The 15515-nt window shown below is 42.1% G+C and overlaps 1 protein-coding gene and 1 long non-coding RNA gene across 18 annotated transcripts in view; one reads left to right on the plus strand and one right to left on the minus strand.

Moving 5' to 3' along the window:
- The window catches only part of LOC127005094 (protein timeless-like), a 101326-nt gene extending 89344 nt beyond the window's left edge, over window positions 1-11982 (plus strand). For 11 of the 16 annotated variants that reach the window (XM_050873652.1, XM_050873653.1, XM_050873655.1 and 8 more), the window contains 5 exons: window positions 168-302; window positions 683-883; window positions 2540-2633; window positions 3612-3798; window positions 5244-6335. In XM_050873652.1, coding sequence (XP_050729609.1) covers window positions 168-302; window positions 683-883; window positions 2540-2633; window positions 3612-3795 — 614 coding nt within the window. In that variant the 3' untranslated portion in view covers window positions 3796-3798; window positions 5244-6335. Of the gene's footprint in view, window positions 1-167; window positions 303-682; window positions 884-2539; window positions 2634-3611; window positions 3799-5243; window positions 6336-7149; window positions 7195-10975 lie in introns of those variants that run through there. The other 5 variants (XM_050873647.1, XM_050873646.1, XM_050873644.1 and 2 more) reach the window with 5 other exon arrangements.
- Window positions 3703-15515, minus strand: part of LOC127005096 (uncharacterized) — a 42695-nt gene continuing 30882 nt past the window's right edge. The window contains exons 4-7 of one of the 2 annotated variants that reach the window (XR_007758279.1): window positions 11695-11772; window positions 7119-7889; window positions 5624-6884; window positions 3703-3851 (exon numbers count right to left, since the gene is read on the minus strand). This is a non-coding gene — a long non-coding RNA (uncharacterized LOC127005096). Of the gene's footprint in view, window positions 3852-5623; window positions 6885-7118; window positions 7890-11694; window positions 11773-15515 lie in introns of those variants that run through there. The other variant, XR_007758280.1, reaches the window with a different exon arrangement.

The following is a 15515-nucleotide window of genomic DNA, read 5'->3' on the forward strand; positions in this document are numbered from 1 at the left end:
ATCAATGGACAAATTGGGCAGCTCTGATCTCAAGACAAGTTGAAAGAGGTTAATGAAGACAAGAACAGGAGGAACTGGGCAAACTGATCCCTCTACATACAAGCTAAAGGTGGTTATGGAAGGTCACATGACAAACCAGGGAAACTGATCACTTTCTCTATTTCCAGACAAGTTAAAAGAGGAGGGCTACGGGAGTCAAGTGCAGTGGCTCCAGAAGCAGCTCCTTGAGGCCTGCTATGCTAAGGTCAAGTTTGTGGGCACCGACATTCCTAGGGCTGAGCCAATCGCCTTCCACTTTACATGTAAGCCACTTCATCTTTGCTGGGTTGTGGGTGTGGGGAAAGGGAAGGAAGATACTTTTGTGGTGGTTTCAAATTAACGAAAGGAAATACAAAAGAAAGAAAGAGTTGGTAGAAAAAAGTTAATAGAAGAAGTAACAAGAGTTGAAGCCAAAGAAAGAGTAGGAATAAAATCCAGCCAAAGGAGAGAGGTTAATAAAAGAACAATGGGGAGGTAAAAACAGAAGGGAGAAGTACACTCAGTCATGAAATTATTAGACTCTCTTGAGGTTGATGGAACAAAGAATGAGCTTGCCTTTTCCCACATTTTCATCCAGTATTTCACAACGTTATGCCCTCGAAGGTGGCATTGGATGTACTGACTGATGTTTCCTTTTCCTCAGTGTCCAACCAATCCATTCCACTGATCCCCTGGACCAGCGAGCAGGAGGAGGCGTTCTCCTCGCCCACCTTCCGCCAGCTGCTGGGTGAGCTCGGCTTCCACTTGCCCTCAGATACTGGCAAGCTGTTCCCACGCATTCCCCACTTCTGGTGCCCTGATGTGCTCTTCATGGTGGCCAAGAGACTAGGGGACATTACACAGAGTAAGTCACTTAGCTGTACTCCTTTTGAGAGACTCCATTTATATTTACATGTGTTGGCTTACTTTTCTCAATGGTGGATGTCCATTCAACTCTCATTTTTAGAATCCTCTCTGTTCAAACCCAGGATATACAGGTCATTTTGGACTACTACAACATGAGTCCCCTTTTGATCTCCCCCCCACAAACCTACCCCTCTCACTGTTTACTGGGGAAACCTGGGAAAGTTAAAGGGCAGTAACCCAGATGACACACCTACACCATGTTTCCCAGGGTAATGGATTCTTACCAACCCCAGGCTCAAGGGCCAATGCAAAGGAGATGAGGATCAAGGTCACATGCAGCTATAGGTTATGCTCCCAGCTGTACCTTCACTTCCATAATCCATTACCCGTCAATATTCTCCATAGTGGCCTGCATCGTCTTCAAAAGGTCTAACCATCTATTACCTTACACTACCTTTTGTGGCCTACACACAGTCGTTTAGTGTTTAGCAATCTTACTACAGGATATTTCTGCTTACTTTCCCCACAAAATTTATAAAACAAATAGATACAGAGCCCATTTGCAAACTGGATAATCAGAATCTACTACGGGTTTCAGAGGACATGTTTTGTCATTTTTCAGGAATAACTATATAACACTGCATCGGATAAAGATGATGATTTGGCAAAGCATGTTTCAGACCTTGCTCTGTTGTCAACATGATTTATTAACAAGATGTGAATAATTGAGTCACTTGAAAGTGGTGACAAAACCCAGCAGATTAAATGCTTCCTGTTGTGAGGCTAGCAAACCTTTGTGTGGAGACATCGCTGTGTGCCTGGGAGGCCAATATATTATACTGCCTTCAGCATTAATTAATGCTCAAGCTCTTCAATTGTGAACACAGCAGTGGTGTTAGGTCTCAAGGTGGGTGGGCTGCCAGACTGATTCAGTGACTGGAGAGCTAAATCAGGATTCTCTCCTAAGTATTCTGATAATGGAAATACGTAATAAAATAAAATTATTAAAAGATAAAACAGATGTGGGAGGGTGCTGGGCTCGGTACTGCCGCAAGTGAATAAATCATATGTCTGACATCTCGCTATCCACTGGATGAGGCACACAATGCTGCCTCTATGGAAATGTTGGCTAGCCTTGCAACAGGACACTTCATATGCTGGGTCACTACATACCTCTTAACCCCTTCACTCTGGCGACACCGACGTCACCGTTAGTCCTCTTCTAAACCTCTTAATCCTCTTCTAAACCTCTTACAAGGAAATGAAAGAGGATTAAGAGGTTTAGAAGAGGATTAATCCTCTTCCATTTCCTTTTGACCCTTTCCATACTGTGACGCCGACGTCTACGTCACGGATAGAAGGGGTTAAAAGTGCCTTCATTACCCACACCTTGTTCTAGAGTCACTGATAAAAAAATAGGGCAAGGTCTGAAACATGCTTTGCCCAATTATCATCTTCATCCAATGCTTTGTTAAAAAAATTATTCCCCAAAAACGATACAACACGGCCTCTGAAACACACAGCAATATGCATTAAAAGCAATAAATTTCAAGGATATGGACTCACTATGAAGATTCCTGTCCCTTTACAACAATGCTCATCCTAACATGACACAAAATGCATTCTTATAAAACACACACGTCCTTCTTCTCAGGTGTCCTCAAAGTGCCGCTGGACCACATGCAGATTCTGATGCAACACGTGAGACAGATGGCCCTCACAGGTGCTATGAGGGTCGAGGGAATGCAGTAAGTGGTTGAGCAAAAACAGTACTTTGTGTTGTAACTGTGGTGGTGGTGGTGGTGGTGCTGTGGTGTGGTGGTGCTGGTGGTGTGGTGATGTGATGGTGGTGATATGCACTTCTACAGCAACTTGAGAAATCTTGTTGCCAAAACTGAGGCATATTTGATAAATTATGACTTGAGTGGCAGCCGAGGAATGGACCGAGGCGCACAAACAAATACTTGGGAAATCACAAGTGAGGGAAAGCCAATAGATGTACATGAAGTAAATGCAGAAGAAGAGCAACTAGCTGAGGAAGAGACAAGTATTGGAACAAGATCCTTATCTCTACTGAGACCACTAGAGTTTCTAGATAACATTTTACTGAGGCAAGTTACCAAAAGCAGAGGGATGCTTTATAGGTTACTGATTATCCAGATCTAACCATAGAAGTAAGGAGGCTTGGGCACAGCACTGGAGGGTATCACAGCAGTACATAAACAGGAAAACTTATTTTAGTAATTTTAGTTTGAGTATAGCGATGAGTGAATGAAGGTATTTTGGAATGTGACCAGACCTAACCTTTACAATAAAGAGGATTGGCCACAACACAGGAGAGGCCTACAGCAGTACAGGAACAGAATATGATGCTGTAAAATGTTGTTTTTGAACGTAGTGGTGAGTGAGTGAAGGCATCTGGGGACGTGACAGAGACCCTCTTCTGACAAAGTGAGTTTTTTCTCTCTCTATTAATATTAAAAGCCATGAAGCGGACGGAGGGTGCAGAATCTCGAGTGGTGTACGTGTCATCAGATTATTATCATCTGTGTGACTTCTGATATACCAAATATTATCAGCAACCTAGCTTGACTGACTCTTAATGTCACTGTACTGGGGTGTGACATTCACCTCAGGAGTCATGAAACCTTACAGGAAAGTATCTTGTGGGCTGAAAGTTGCTGCTTGTTCTCACTTGGTCACTAACAATCTTTCTTTTGCTACAGAGTTGAGGAGTCATTGATTAACAAAGGAGTTTCCTCTGTTGACTTTGACGACTTTTCTGAAGAGGTCAGCGACTGCTCTATGGAGAACAACCGCTCCGGCAACTCGTCCCCGGTGTCATCCCTGGAGGAGAAGCTGGCGCCGCTGCCCGAGGGTGAGGCGGTCAGGAGTACCGGTCTCACTTAAGAGGTACGGCGGGTGCCTCGGCCCCACACACGGTTGGTTGGATGTTCAGTAGCTTGCTAGAAGATATGTTTAGCTTAGAATCATAGTCACAGTTTATCTGAAATACTCAAATTGATCAAATTTGAAAATGATTTGTTGCCTATAATTTTGTAAATGTGCGTTGTTTTCAAGACTGCATGTTAAAACAGTGGAGGAAGATATCGCCTTCTTAACCTTTTCGCTGTGGCTGATACACACACAACCTGTCACAGTAACAAACTTTTGTAATTCTTGGATAAAAATAGTTCAGGGTTTGGGGTGGCCAAGCATCAGGGCTTTGCTGCGTCACCGAGAGGCTTAAGCCCATCAGTGAGACGCAGGATTAATGGCTATTGTGAGGGGTCGTGCTTGCATTGGGTGCAGTGCAAAGGTTAAGCACATGCCTGGTATTGGCTGAACATCCTTTGTTAAGTAAAGAGAGGCACTGTCAAATCAGAGTTAGCTGATGGAGACAGAGCAGGAGACTTGGCGAGAGGCTTAGAAGCCTGGTCTCCCACCCCCCCACCCTCCCTTGTCCCCCATTTCAGTCAAGTATAAGAAACAGGTTCTTTTTGATGAATTCCACTGGCAAGGATGAGGCTCCTCTGATTATCAATTAATTAATTGGCTTTCAGAGATGAACAATTCCCTTCCTGTAATAAAAAGTCCAAATCACATACACATGTTAACTGTCAGAGAAGACCCATCTCAAGGGAGCATTTTGAACAGTAACTGACAGTCACTATCTCATGAGTCATTCAGCCAATATTCCAGCAGTGCACGCCAAAATTTAAATGGTCAAGATCTTTTAAAGTTGCTGACCTGCTCCCTGACCATCTTGGTGACGGTACACTCAGACGTAGCCACCGAGGTGGCGAGATTGACTCAGTGACAGCCAATGTACAGACAAGTTCTGATATGGAGCTGAAGATGTAGTTCACAGCTAAATACTGTTGATAATAGTTGTGTGACAGTATTCAGTAGCATGTAACTGACCATTGTTTCATTGGTACTCTCAACAGTAATCAATGTTGAATAATTTCAGCTGGTTTGCTAGTCCTATATTTTCAAGCTGATCACATGTGGGTATTTCAGACTGAGTACATGGAGGGAAAATAAATACTTTGAGCATTGCCATCTTGCGTGTCTCGTTGCTAGAGAAGTGAAAGTAAAAGCCAGCACCTGAGATAACCGCCTTGAGCTGCAGTGTGCTCCAGTGGGCCGTCAGAGTCTGAGGACTACTGTCCTTGTCATGAAACGATAACATTGAGGTGGTCATGGCAGTTTCCAGTTCCAAATGGAACTAAGTCAAGGGACAACAGTAATGGTAGGATGTCTTCTCCTCAAGTGCCCTTGGGGTGCACAAAACTTGCGTGTAATTGACTCCTGTTGAGTCTTTAATATCAAGTGTATATTTTTTTTCTTTTAAGATGAAGATGAAAGGAAGAAACGTTCAGTGTTGGTGTCTAGTGTTGAAGGAATAATGCTTAAGTGGAAGTATGCAAAGACCTATGATAGTTGCTTGCCTCAGCGCAGAAACTTTTCACATAGGACAGACTGAAAACTCATTCTACCTCATTTTGAGGTAACAAACAGATCCCTCAACTTCTGTTCCATAGACAGTGAAGAAAATCAAAAGTAAACTCAAACTTTGTAAGAAAGACTTTAAAGTTCTTACCGTGTGGAAAACAGTGAACGATAGGTTGAGTTGCTTTAGAAAATACAACAAAATGGTGAATGTGAGCATTTGTGAAACTTGTCTGAGGAAGCCGTTAGAAAGTAGAATTGACATTGCAAACATGAAAGCTACCTTTGAAAATGCACTGCAGCTCGCTGAAGACATAGCGACTAGACCCAACACTGATAGAACCAAGATCAGTAACAGGCTGTTCTAGAGGATCCCCACAGTAGCTGCCACATCCCCGAACTTCCAGCTGATTGCGCCAAAATACATTATGCCGTCCTCGGACAAGGCTGCACGTCTTCGTTCTCAAATACTCTTCTTTCCTGACAAGCCAGCATCTCCTTAGTCTGACAAAGTAGACAAAATTAATTATATAAAAAATATAAAAAAAATTAAAAAAATAGAAGGTAAAAATAACAGGCTAATAATACAAACTTTTAGTCCAGCTCTGCTGGCTGTTTGTTGGACAGGAGCCAAAAGTTGCAGGAATTAAATATAATACTTATCATTTAAACTTAAGTCAGGATGTTTCATTGTATTGTTAATTCATGAAGGGATTATATTAATCCTGAGAAAGTGACTATGGAGCTTTACAAGGTCTTAATAGTACTGCTTGCAATACTGCTGGTTTGCAAAACAGTCACATCATGTAGTTGTGGACCAATTCTCCCAAACGTCACATCACTCCACAAGACATATAAAGCTTGGAAAGGGAACAAAGTGCATCATCGACAATCAATGTTAGTGTGTTTGTCTGACCTCCACTAGAGGAGCAGCGTCTGTACTTCTCGTCGCCAGTGTAGCTGAGGCAGAAAATAAAAACTACCCACTGTTTTAACTTGGCTGTCTTGTTGTTTACTAAGTACACGTTATTTTTAAGTGGACTTTTCTATGGCATCTTGAGATGCAAGGTCTTCACACAGCATCTGAAGCTGCAGATTCTCTTCCCTGCTAGAAAACTGACTAGATGGTTAAACTTAAAAATTAGGTGGACTTTGATAAGTTTCAGTAAGTTATTTTATTGCTTAAAAAATTAAGTTCTAAAACAAGCTTTGTCTTTGCATAAAAGTAATTAATTATTTAATTTGCAATATATGTTTGGAAGTAGTCTTGTCCATGTCAGACCATATCACTTCAATGTTTAGTCTTTTTACTGTCAGTAACATCAGGCTAGGTGGGCTCGGGCTTCTGAATGCCTCATTGGAAGCATAAACTCTATCCAGGCAGAAATTTCAGGAGCTTGGCATTTGAGGGAAATTCATAAACCTTGGAAGATGTAAACCTGTTTTGCCTGCTGTGGGTAAGTCATCACCTCCCCTCTGTGCCTGTTCACCACGTCCATCCATCCGGCACTAGATGCAGCTTTCTGTCCCCACTTCTGTGTTCACTGTAAAGTTAACATTCACATCAGTCAGCCTCCTTAACCATAGCTTTAGCAGGACAACTTAGTCAACTAGAATAATTTAAATAATTTCAGTAATTATAAAGCTTGCAAAATACTTGAACTCATCAGTATTTACACAGGTATTCATATTGGTTTGACAGCTGTTGATAATACAGGTAGGAAGGAATACTAATGTTTTACACACACACACACACACACACACACACATACACCTACCCAAAGATCAGTGCTCTGTGCTCTTCCGTAGGGGAACGGCTGGCTATCTTGAGAGAGACCCGCAGCAGACCAAGAGGTGAATTACACACACGTACATACGCACATACACCTACTTGTAGATATGGAGACGGGACTATTAGAGCTTAGCTCGGGCCCGGTAGACTACAAATAGGTAGATGCACACACACACACACACTTGTGACAGAATGGTTCCCAGCAGCATATACTCACTGTCAGCTCCAAAGCTCTTCTGCAAAGTAGTGTTTATTTGACTAACTGGAGGAAAATTCTTTCCACTAATACCTTGACCAATGCTTAGAACAAAAAACACTCAGCAGGTACAAAGCACCAGACCCAAGGCAGGTGCTGTACTCTGCACACCCCAGCAGTCTGCTGAGGGTAATAATTAACTCCTTCTCTTTGCCAAACCAGCAAGGCTAAATAATACATTACATGGCCACTATAAATGATTATTAATACGCTGAACTTTTGATGAATGGGCATTTGAGATCCTCACCTCCAAAAAGTAAACTGCATCCACACAGATCTTACTAATACTGTCATTATTATGCTCTTACTCTAACTTGCAGCACCTTGAAACCAAATAGTACTGTCTTCTATCTTACAAAATTAGATGCATCACTGTATATGAATACACACGTTTATTTTATGAGCTACACTGCATAACCATTCATTACCTTTTGGCATGTCATGTAGCTGCTGCAGCCTGCCAGTCATTCAATGTGACGTCCTCTTATCACTTTCCAGCATCTGCAACACACATCAGCATCAGTCTTGCAAGTGTATGTGTGTAGATTGTAGTAATGTTTGTGTTGCTGGTTGGAGGTACTTTCTCAAGTTGCTTTTAAGGCTTATACAAGTCAAACATCAAAAACATTTTTGACACCAACCTTTTTTAATGATTTTGGACTTTATTTACTATTGTGAAGTTAATCTTATGGTATAGTAATATATTTATTTTTATTTTTTTCATTGCTGGAACACTGATTAAAGGAGGGAAAGAAAGAAACCCACAACTACAGTAATATCATTACCAAATCACTACAATACCAAACACATTACCAGATTCTGAGGTAATTTAGAGGTATCCTCTAGGCCAAATAATAACTCTAAGTAGAGGACATTTATAAATCTTTACAGAGATAAGTGTTTGGCTCAGGAAGAATTTGTGGGAATTGATCTAACTCACTGCACGATGAACATTGGTGTCAAAGTGTTTTCAGTCCCTGACCCTTGTGTACTTGCTGCACATCCTCCACCACATGAATCTTGCTCCCTTTATAGTTCCCACTACATATGCTGTCATTAAAAACTTACTCTCTGTAGCTGTTATCTCTTGCATGAAAAGTAGAAATCTGAAACCCTTGTGGTGCTTCTGTAGAGCTTAGTGTTGACATGTGTGTTGGGCTGTAGATGTACAGATGCTCTGGGTGTTCAGGGTTCCCTAACACTCACAAAACTTTTGGTCAACTCCATTCACACATCCTCAGTGTTATACTGATCAGTATAACTGACTCAATAGTGGCTGTGGTGTAGTCTCACAGCCTTGTTTCCACTGCTCTGGCTGGGTAAGGCCAGGACAAGTGGTACATACACAGTCCACCCAGCTCTTCATCCTTCCTTACAGGTTGGTCAACAAATGGGTACCCGGGGAAGCCTAGCTAAGGTAAACTGAGGTAACCCAGTTATTTTAGTCTGCCCAGTGTCTGAGGGTAAGGGGTGGTCAGGATCAGAGTGCTGTGGCAATGCAGGAAAGTGTAGCACATGACCACATTCACTTGTCAACTGCAGTCAAGATCTTTTGCATCACTTTACAGTGACTAATCAGTGTCTTGCTTAGCTAATTTTGCAATGATATACTGAGTGCAGAAAGAGTAGGATGGGGACCATCTTGTCATAAGCAATGTTAATCAGTCCACTGATATACATGCATGCATTACACACACACACATGCACATGCAAATAAATACACCACTCTGATAACTCAGTTACCAAAGGCTCTGCCCCGTCAGGCTCCAGCTTGGCAGGGTGAGGTTCCAGCTTAAGGCTGTGGTGAATTACACACACATACACATACACACACACACACCACTCCAATAGCTCAGTCAGTTAAAGCCCAGGCTTCGCAGTGTGGCAGGCAGAGGTTCGAGACCCGCTCAGGCCAAGTTTTTTCCACTGACTGGGAGTGGTCATTGTCCCTCCTTGAGCAAGGGGGATGGGATGTGTGGTGTGTGAGGTCCTGGCAGTACCCAGAAATCGATTAATGAGTATCACTCTAATTGGGAGGGTACTTGCTGTCGATTGTGAGTCCAACTTGTGATCAGACCGTGATGAAATACACACACACACACACACACACACACACACACACACACACACACACACACACACACACACACACACACACACACACACACACACAGATAAGAGCAGATTTCTGTGGTTTAGTAGTTAGTGTAGTAGGCTCACAACTGAGAGATCCTGGGTTCAATTCCTGGGCAGAGTGGAGATGGATGAGAACTCTCCTTACACCTGTGCCCCTGTCCACCCAGATGTGAATGGGTACTGGATATCAGTAGGGGGTTGTGTCCTGCCTACTAGATTGGTGGTCTGGTACCACCGAAAATGTATAACCCAGAGGTGAAAACCCAAGTCTTTCTAACTCAAGTACACATGAGCTTGTAGCTCAGTCCGGAAAGATACAAGTGGGTGAGTAAAACATATACATACACACACACATGCACTCTCTCACACACACACACACACAACAGATTACTATATTGGCTAGTACTTAACTATTAAATGTGCATTGTGAAAGTGTAATGAGGAGTGACATAGGGGGGGGATATGGTTATGCAGACAGCAAGGGCAAAATTGGGGAATGCATGAATAGGCGGTGGCCGGCAGATGGTGTGGTGAGTGTAGCCGAATGAATGAGTGTATGGATGTGTTGGATAGAAAACAGAAGGGGGGAGGTTGGGTGGTGAAAACTAACTTTTAAAAAGATTTCTAAAGATTTTACATGTACATTATAAATATTTATGAAGGCGGCAACAATGATGCACCAATAAGTATCTGAAAACTCTTGCATTTATTTTCAGGTGCATTTCAAATTATCCATTGAACCATTTAGTGTTTTCATTCAAACAGCAGTTATTGGCATTATTCTGCAAAGCTGTGATGATACAGCATAGCTACAGCTACAAACGATTCAAATAAATTGTTGTTACTTTCATATCAACATTTTACTTGGCACAACATGGCTTTTGTTGCCTGGTGCTACTTATTTAGTATATTTCATACCAAGTTGTTATTTGGGAAGACCACCATCATCATTCATGCTCCAGTCCTTGTATAACATAAAAAGGGAATAGTACTCTGAGGGAGTCATTTTATATAACCACAAAACCACAACAAAGGTGAGCCCAGGACACACTAGTCCTGCAGTGCATCATTGTTGGCCCTTGGCTGGCCATGAGGGAAACATCACTTAACATCCATAGCAAGTGAAACCAATAAACTTCCATAAGTGATAAAATGAATAACTAACATTTTGTCTAAAGTTGTCATGACATCTCAGACAGATAAGAGTATTCAGCAACAGCCTTTATAGCAACGTGATGTACCAACTGACTCTCTGTTGAGCACAGGAAGTTTCTTTACCCTTGCATAGCATAGACAACCTGTGGCTGGTTAGACCAAATGATAACTATTCACAAACTTACAATTTTATTAAATTCATATCATGTAACTTCTCACTCAGTTTTGAACAATGAGAAAGTTTCTTATCCATGCCTAGTATAGACAACCTGTGGCTGGTTTGATGGTATCTCCAGCAGGCCTTTCATCCAGCTGCTGCCTCGGGCCTGGTCTGCTGCCCTGCCCTGCCCTGCCATGACCTGCCCCACCCTGCCCTGCCCCGCCCTCCTGCCTGCCGTGAGGGCAACTTCAAGGCATCCAGTGGTAACCCTGCTCCTCCTTGGACCCTCTGGGGATAAACCCTGATCTTAAGTGCCATGGCTGGTGCTGCCTCGCCCTCCCTCCCCCCTGGGATGGTTGACTGCCTGGACACGACATGATCTGGACACTTCAAGTGTTTAAGAGTTCCAAGTTGGTTGGAAAAGTGCAAACTGTATACACTCATATTTATATTTTTTTGATATGATATATAATTATATATGTATAATGTGAAACTTAAAATGTTTTACTGGAAAGTGAGAAATATTTTTATTAGTCTATGGATGGATGGATGTATAGCGCTTAAACTTGAAAGGATGTGTTAAGGTCCACTTCAGGAGAGTTTTAGCCGACATTACAGACCGTCACTGTGCTCCTCAGCCCTTGAGTAAAGCTTGATTTGTGATTACATCAAGTTGTCACCCATCCACCTACACAACACAACCCTGACTGACTGTTTGTCGATGAATTTCTACTTGAGAAGAGCTTGGTTCATTTGTAACTGACACTAGTTGCCCTCTCTGGCCCAAGCATCCAGGCCTGATCCTGTTTAACGATCACTTCAGTACAAATGTAATAATAAGACAAAAAGTTTTACCTTGACCTGCTGGGAGATCTCTGGATATGTCTTTGTCCTCCACTCAATCAACACACAGTGCTCCTTTGTAAATCCCAGCTGTTGAAAGGAATGTGAAAAAGTCTCATTAGGTACAAAGATGCTTGGGTCAGTGTCTGTCATGTCTAGTCTCCATCACTAGCGAAGAAAAACACTCAGAACAGAGCTCAAAGAAAACGAGAAAACCTTTTATATTAAGCAGTCAGTATCTGCTCTTGAGGGACATAGAATGTCTTACCTAAATTGTCACAGTAAATAGTTACATGACTTCCCGTGGCTTTCATTTTCCCTATGATTGTATGAACATTTATTTTACACACCATTAAATGAGAGATCCAATATGTGAGATATACTGATGTACATTTAATGGTGGCACCCTTAATGTGGCACTACGAACACACCACACACACACACTTTAAAGGAGACAAGTCCAATTAGTAAAACATAATTAATTATCCTGGTAGCAGCGGGGATCATGTTTCTTAATGGTCCCTCTAAGTGAGAAAAGTGAGAAAAAATCATCAGTCACACAAACCATTTCATAATATATATCAACGCATTTGTGATCAGTTTATGTATCATCTATTTAGGGGGATTAAATCGTGGTACAAATTTAGCCCGTCACTGCTACACGGTAAAGCCACAAATTTGGCCCATCGCTGCTACCAGGTTAATCACAGAAAAGTTAGTAGTTTTTTTTTTTTTTTTTTTTTTTTACAGCAAGGGGGCCAGCTCAGGGGCACTGCAACAAAAAAGCCCACCAGGCACTGCTTCAAGCAAAGATAAACAGAACAAAAGGCCAAAAGGGAGGTCAGTTTCAGAAGAAGTGTCTTGACACTCCTCTCTTGAAAGAGGTCATTATAGGCAGGAGGAAATACAGATAAAGGAAGGCTGTTCCAGAGTTTACCAGCAGAAGGGATAAAAGAATGAAGATGCTGGTTAACTCTTGCATAAGGGATTTGGACAGTATAGGGATGAGCTAGAGTAGAAAGTCGTGTGCTGTGGGACCGTGGGAGGGGGGAGGCATGCAATTACCAAGTTCAGAAGAGCAGTCAGCATGAAAATATCTGTAGAAGATAGAAAGAGATGCAACATTACAGCAGAATTTAAGAGGTAGGAGACTGTCAGTAAGAGGAGGGGAGTTGATGAGACGAAGAGCCTTAGACTCCACTCTGTCCAAAAGGGCTGTGTGTGTGGAGCACCCCCACACGTGAGATGCATACTCCATACGAGGGTGGACAAGGCTCCTGTATATGGACAGCATCTGTGCAGGGGAAATGAACTGGCGGAGACGGTACAGAACGCCTAACCTCGAGGAAGCTGATTTAGTGAGAGAAGATTTGAAATTTCCAGTTAGGATTTTGGGTTAAAGATAGACTGAGGATGTTTAGTGTAGGAGAAGATGACAGCTGAGTGTTGTCGAAGAATAGGGGATAGATGTTTGGAAGATTGTGTCAAGTTGATAGGTGGAGAAATTGAGTTTTTGCGGTGTTGAAGGACACCAGGTTCCTCCCAGCCCAGTCAGAAATGATAGCAAGGTCTGAGGTTAAGTGTTCTGCAGCCTCCAGTCTGAGGTCTTGTAATTCCTGTTGGGAAGGTCTTCTGTTGAAAGAAGTTGAATAATGCAGAGTCATCAGCATACAAGTGGATAGGACAGTTTGTTGTGGAAAGAAGATCATTGATGAATAAAGGGAAGAGAGTGGGTGATAGGACACTGCCCTTGAGGTGCTTCCTTTACTGTAATAATGACAGCCTGCTAAGAAAAAGACAGACCCCTTCTCTTAAAATTGTGTCCATTACATCACTGACAGAAACACATTATCTTATTCTCCTTCCTTACAATAATTATTTCCCTTCACATCCAGAATACTGAGCTCTATAATTGCAAGGTCACAAGCACAGTCATAGCCATAATGGAGATGGTTCTTATCTTCTATTCCCTTAACCCGTGGGCTTCGGTTATAGGAAAGCCGAGAAGTGGCCAAGAAACGACAAAATTACACTGCATTTTGAGACAAAGAAAAGAGCATGAAACGTACATCAGAGTACTCCTCTCATAACCATAAAATCGTTAAAAATATATACTTTTACTCAAACTCCATTCTTTTTGGGTGGTGTTTGTTACAAAATAAACAGTCTCGTGATGCGTGGCATCTAGCCGAGAGTCGCTTGTTGTCTACTATAGAGAATTTGACAAGTGATTACTGTATGGATAGCTAATTCTGTATGCCATGACCTTACAGCACCACCAGTGACAAAAAAGCCCACCTCAAGATCACTCAACCACCATAAATGACCTAGGGCATTCATGGTGGGTTGCGCTATGCCACCACCACCTGCAATTAGCTCGAATTAGATGTTTTATGGCGAGCCCTCTTTAGGGTCCACCGTACCACAGCCACAACTCATGAAAGCCCTAAAAAGGGTCTGCCGATGTTCTCGGGTTAAAATCATCCTCAATTCACCATTTACTGATATGCACATTTTATTCCCTCACACACCTATATTGTGTCATCCTACTGTTCCTTTTTTCCACGCTTCATCACTCACCCTATTGAATAATGGCTAAAGTTGTATCTGTTCCTTCACTCCTCATTCATCCAAAATCCCCTATATCCTCCATAGTACAATCCTCCCGTCAATTACCTCATATGGTGTATTATGTACTCCTCTTCCATCCCTTATTCCAAACCCTTTAGTACTATTCTTCCACCCTTTATCCCTTATTCCATCCCCTTCTGTTCTCTGTCTCATTCCTTATTCCATTCCTCTGATCATCAGGATGGATTCCACTAAGGGTATTCATTCTTGCCTTCTCATCTGACTCTTGGTCATCCCCTCAAGGCATTTGGGTAAAACCTTTTGCTGTTGCCTTGGACATCCTCCAGGTCCTTAACAGAGTCTGGCACAAATCCTTGCTTTCTAAACTACCTTTCTATACATTCTAATCATTCTTTTCCTCTCTCTGTACATTTTGTCCCCTATTTCCTTTCAAGTCACCATTCTTCCCCTAAACCTTTAAATAAAATATTGGTGTTCCACAAGGCTCTGCTCTATCTCCCATTCTCTATTTTTCATTTATTATGCCAATGACTCTGCTTTACTCAACATTTTTTCAACCAAAAAAACTCTCACAGCAGGAATTAACCTGTCCAGCTAACTTTGAAGCTATGGATGGCTAAGAAATGGATAAATATGAGACACAAAACAGCATGTAATGTGAAATTAGCATGATCCTCTCATAACCATGCAGCTGCTAGTATTTTCCTTTTCCATTTAAATTTCATTGTTACTGGGTGGCTTTGGTTACAAAATAAACCCACCTGCAACAGCTGGCATCAAGCCCCCAAAATAGGGAAGAATTTAATGTCCAAATCCATTGTACATTACATTATTAGCCAACTTTACCATCACACACACTTGGGGAGAAAGAGACAGAGAGGGGATAAGCTAAGTTGACCAGATTTTAGACCTATGGTGAATTGCCACATGTCACCATGGCCCACAATTTACTTCAACTTGGGGATACGGGTAGCAGACACTGGTGGCCATACCGAACAAGTGACACCACCCATGTTTCGACACTGGTGGTCGTACCAAAGCAGACAGATTAAACAACTCAAAGCTAGAAGCTACAGAATTCCTAATCTCTGACTCTGCTATAATTTGTGAATGAGACAAAGGGAACTTGGTGTCCTTCAATGCTCCTAAAACTCATTTTCTCCACCTGACAGCTTGATAAAACCTTTCTGACATCTATCCACTATTCCTTAATAACAAACAGGTGCCCCCTTCCACACTAA

The sequence above is a fragment of the Eriocheir sinensis genome, chromosome 29 (assembly GCF_024679095.1).
Source record: "Eriocheir sinensis breed Jianghai 21 chromosome 29, ASM2467909v1, whole genome shotgun sequence".
In the NCBI taxonomy this organism is placed as follows: Eukaryota; Metazoa; Arthropoda; class Malacostraca; order Decapoda; family Varunidae; genus Eriocheir; species Eriocheir sinensis.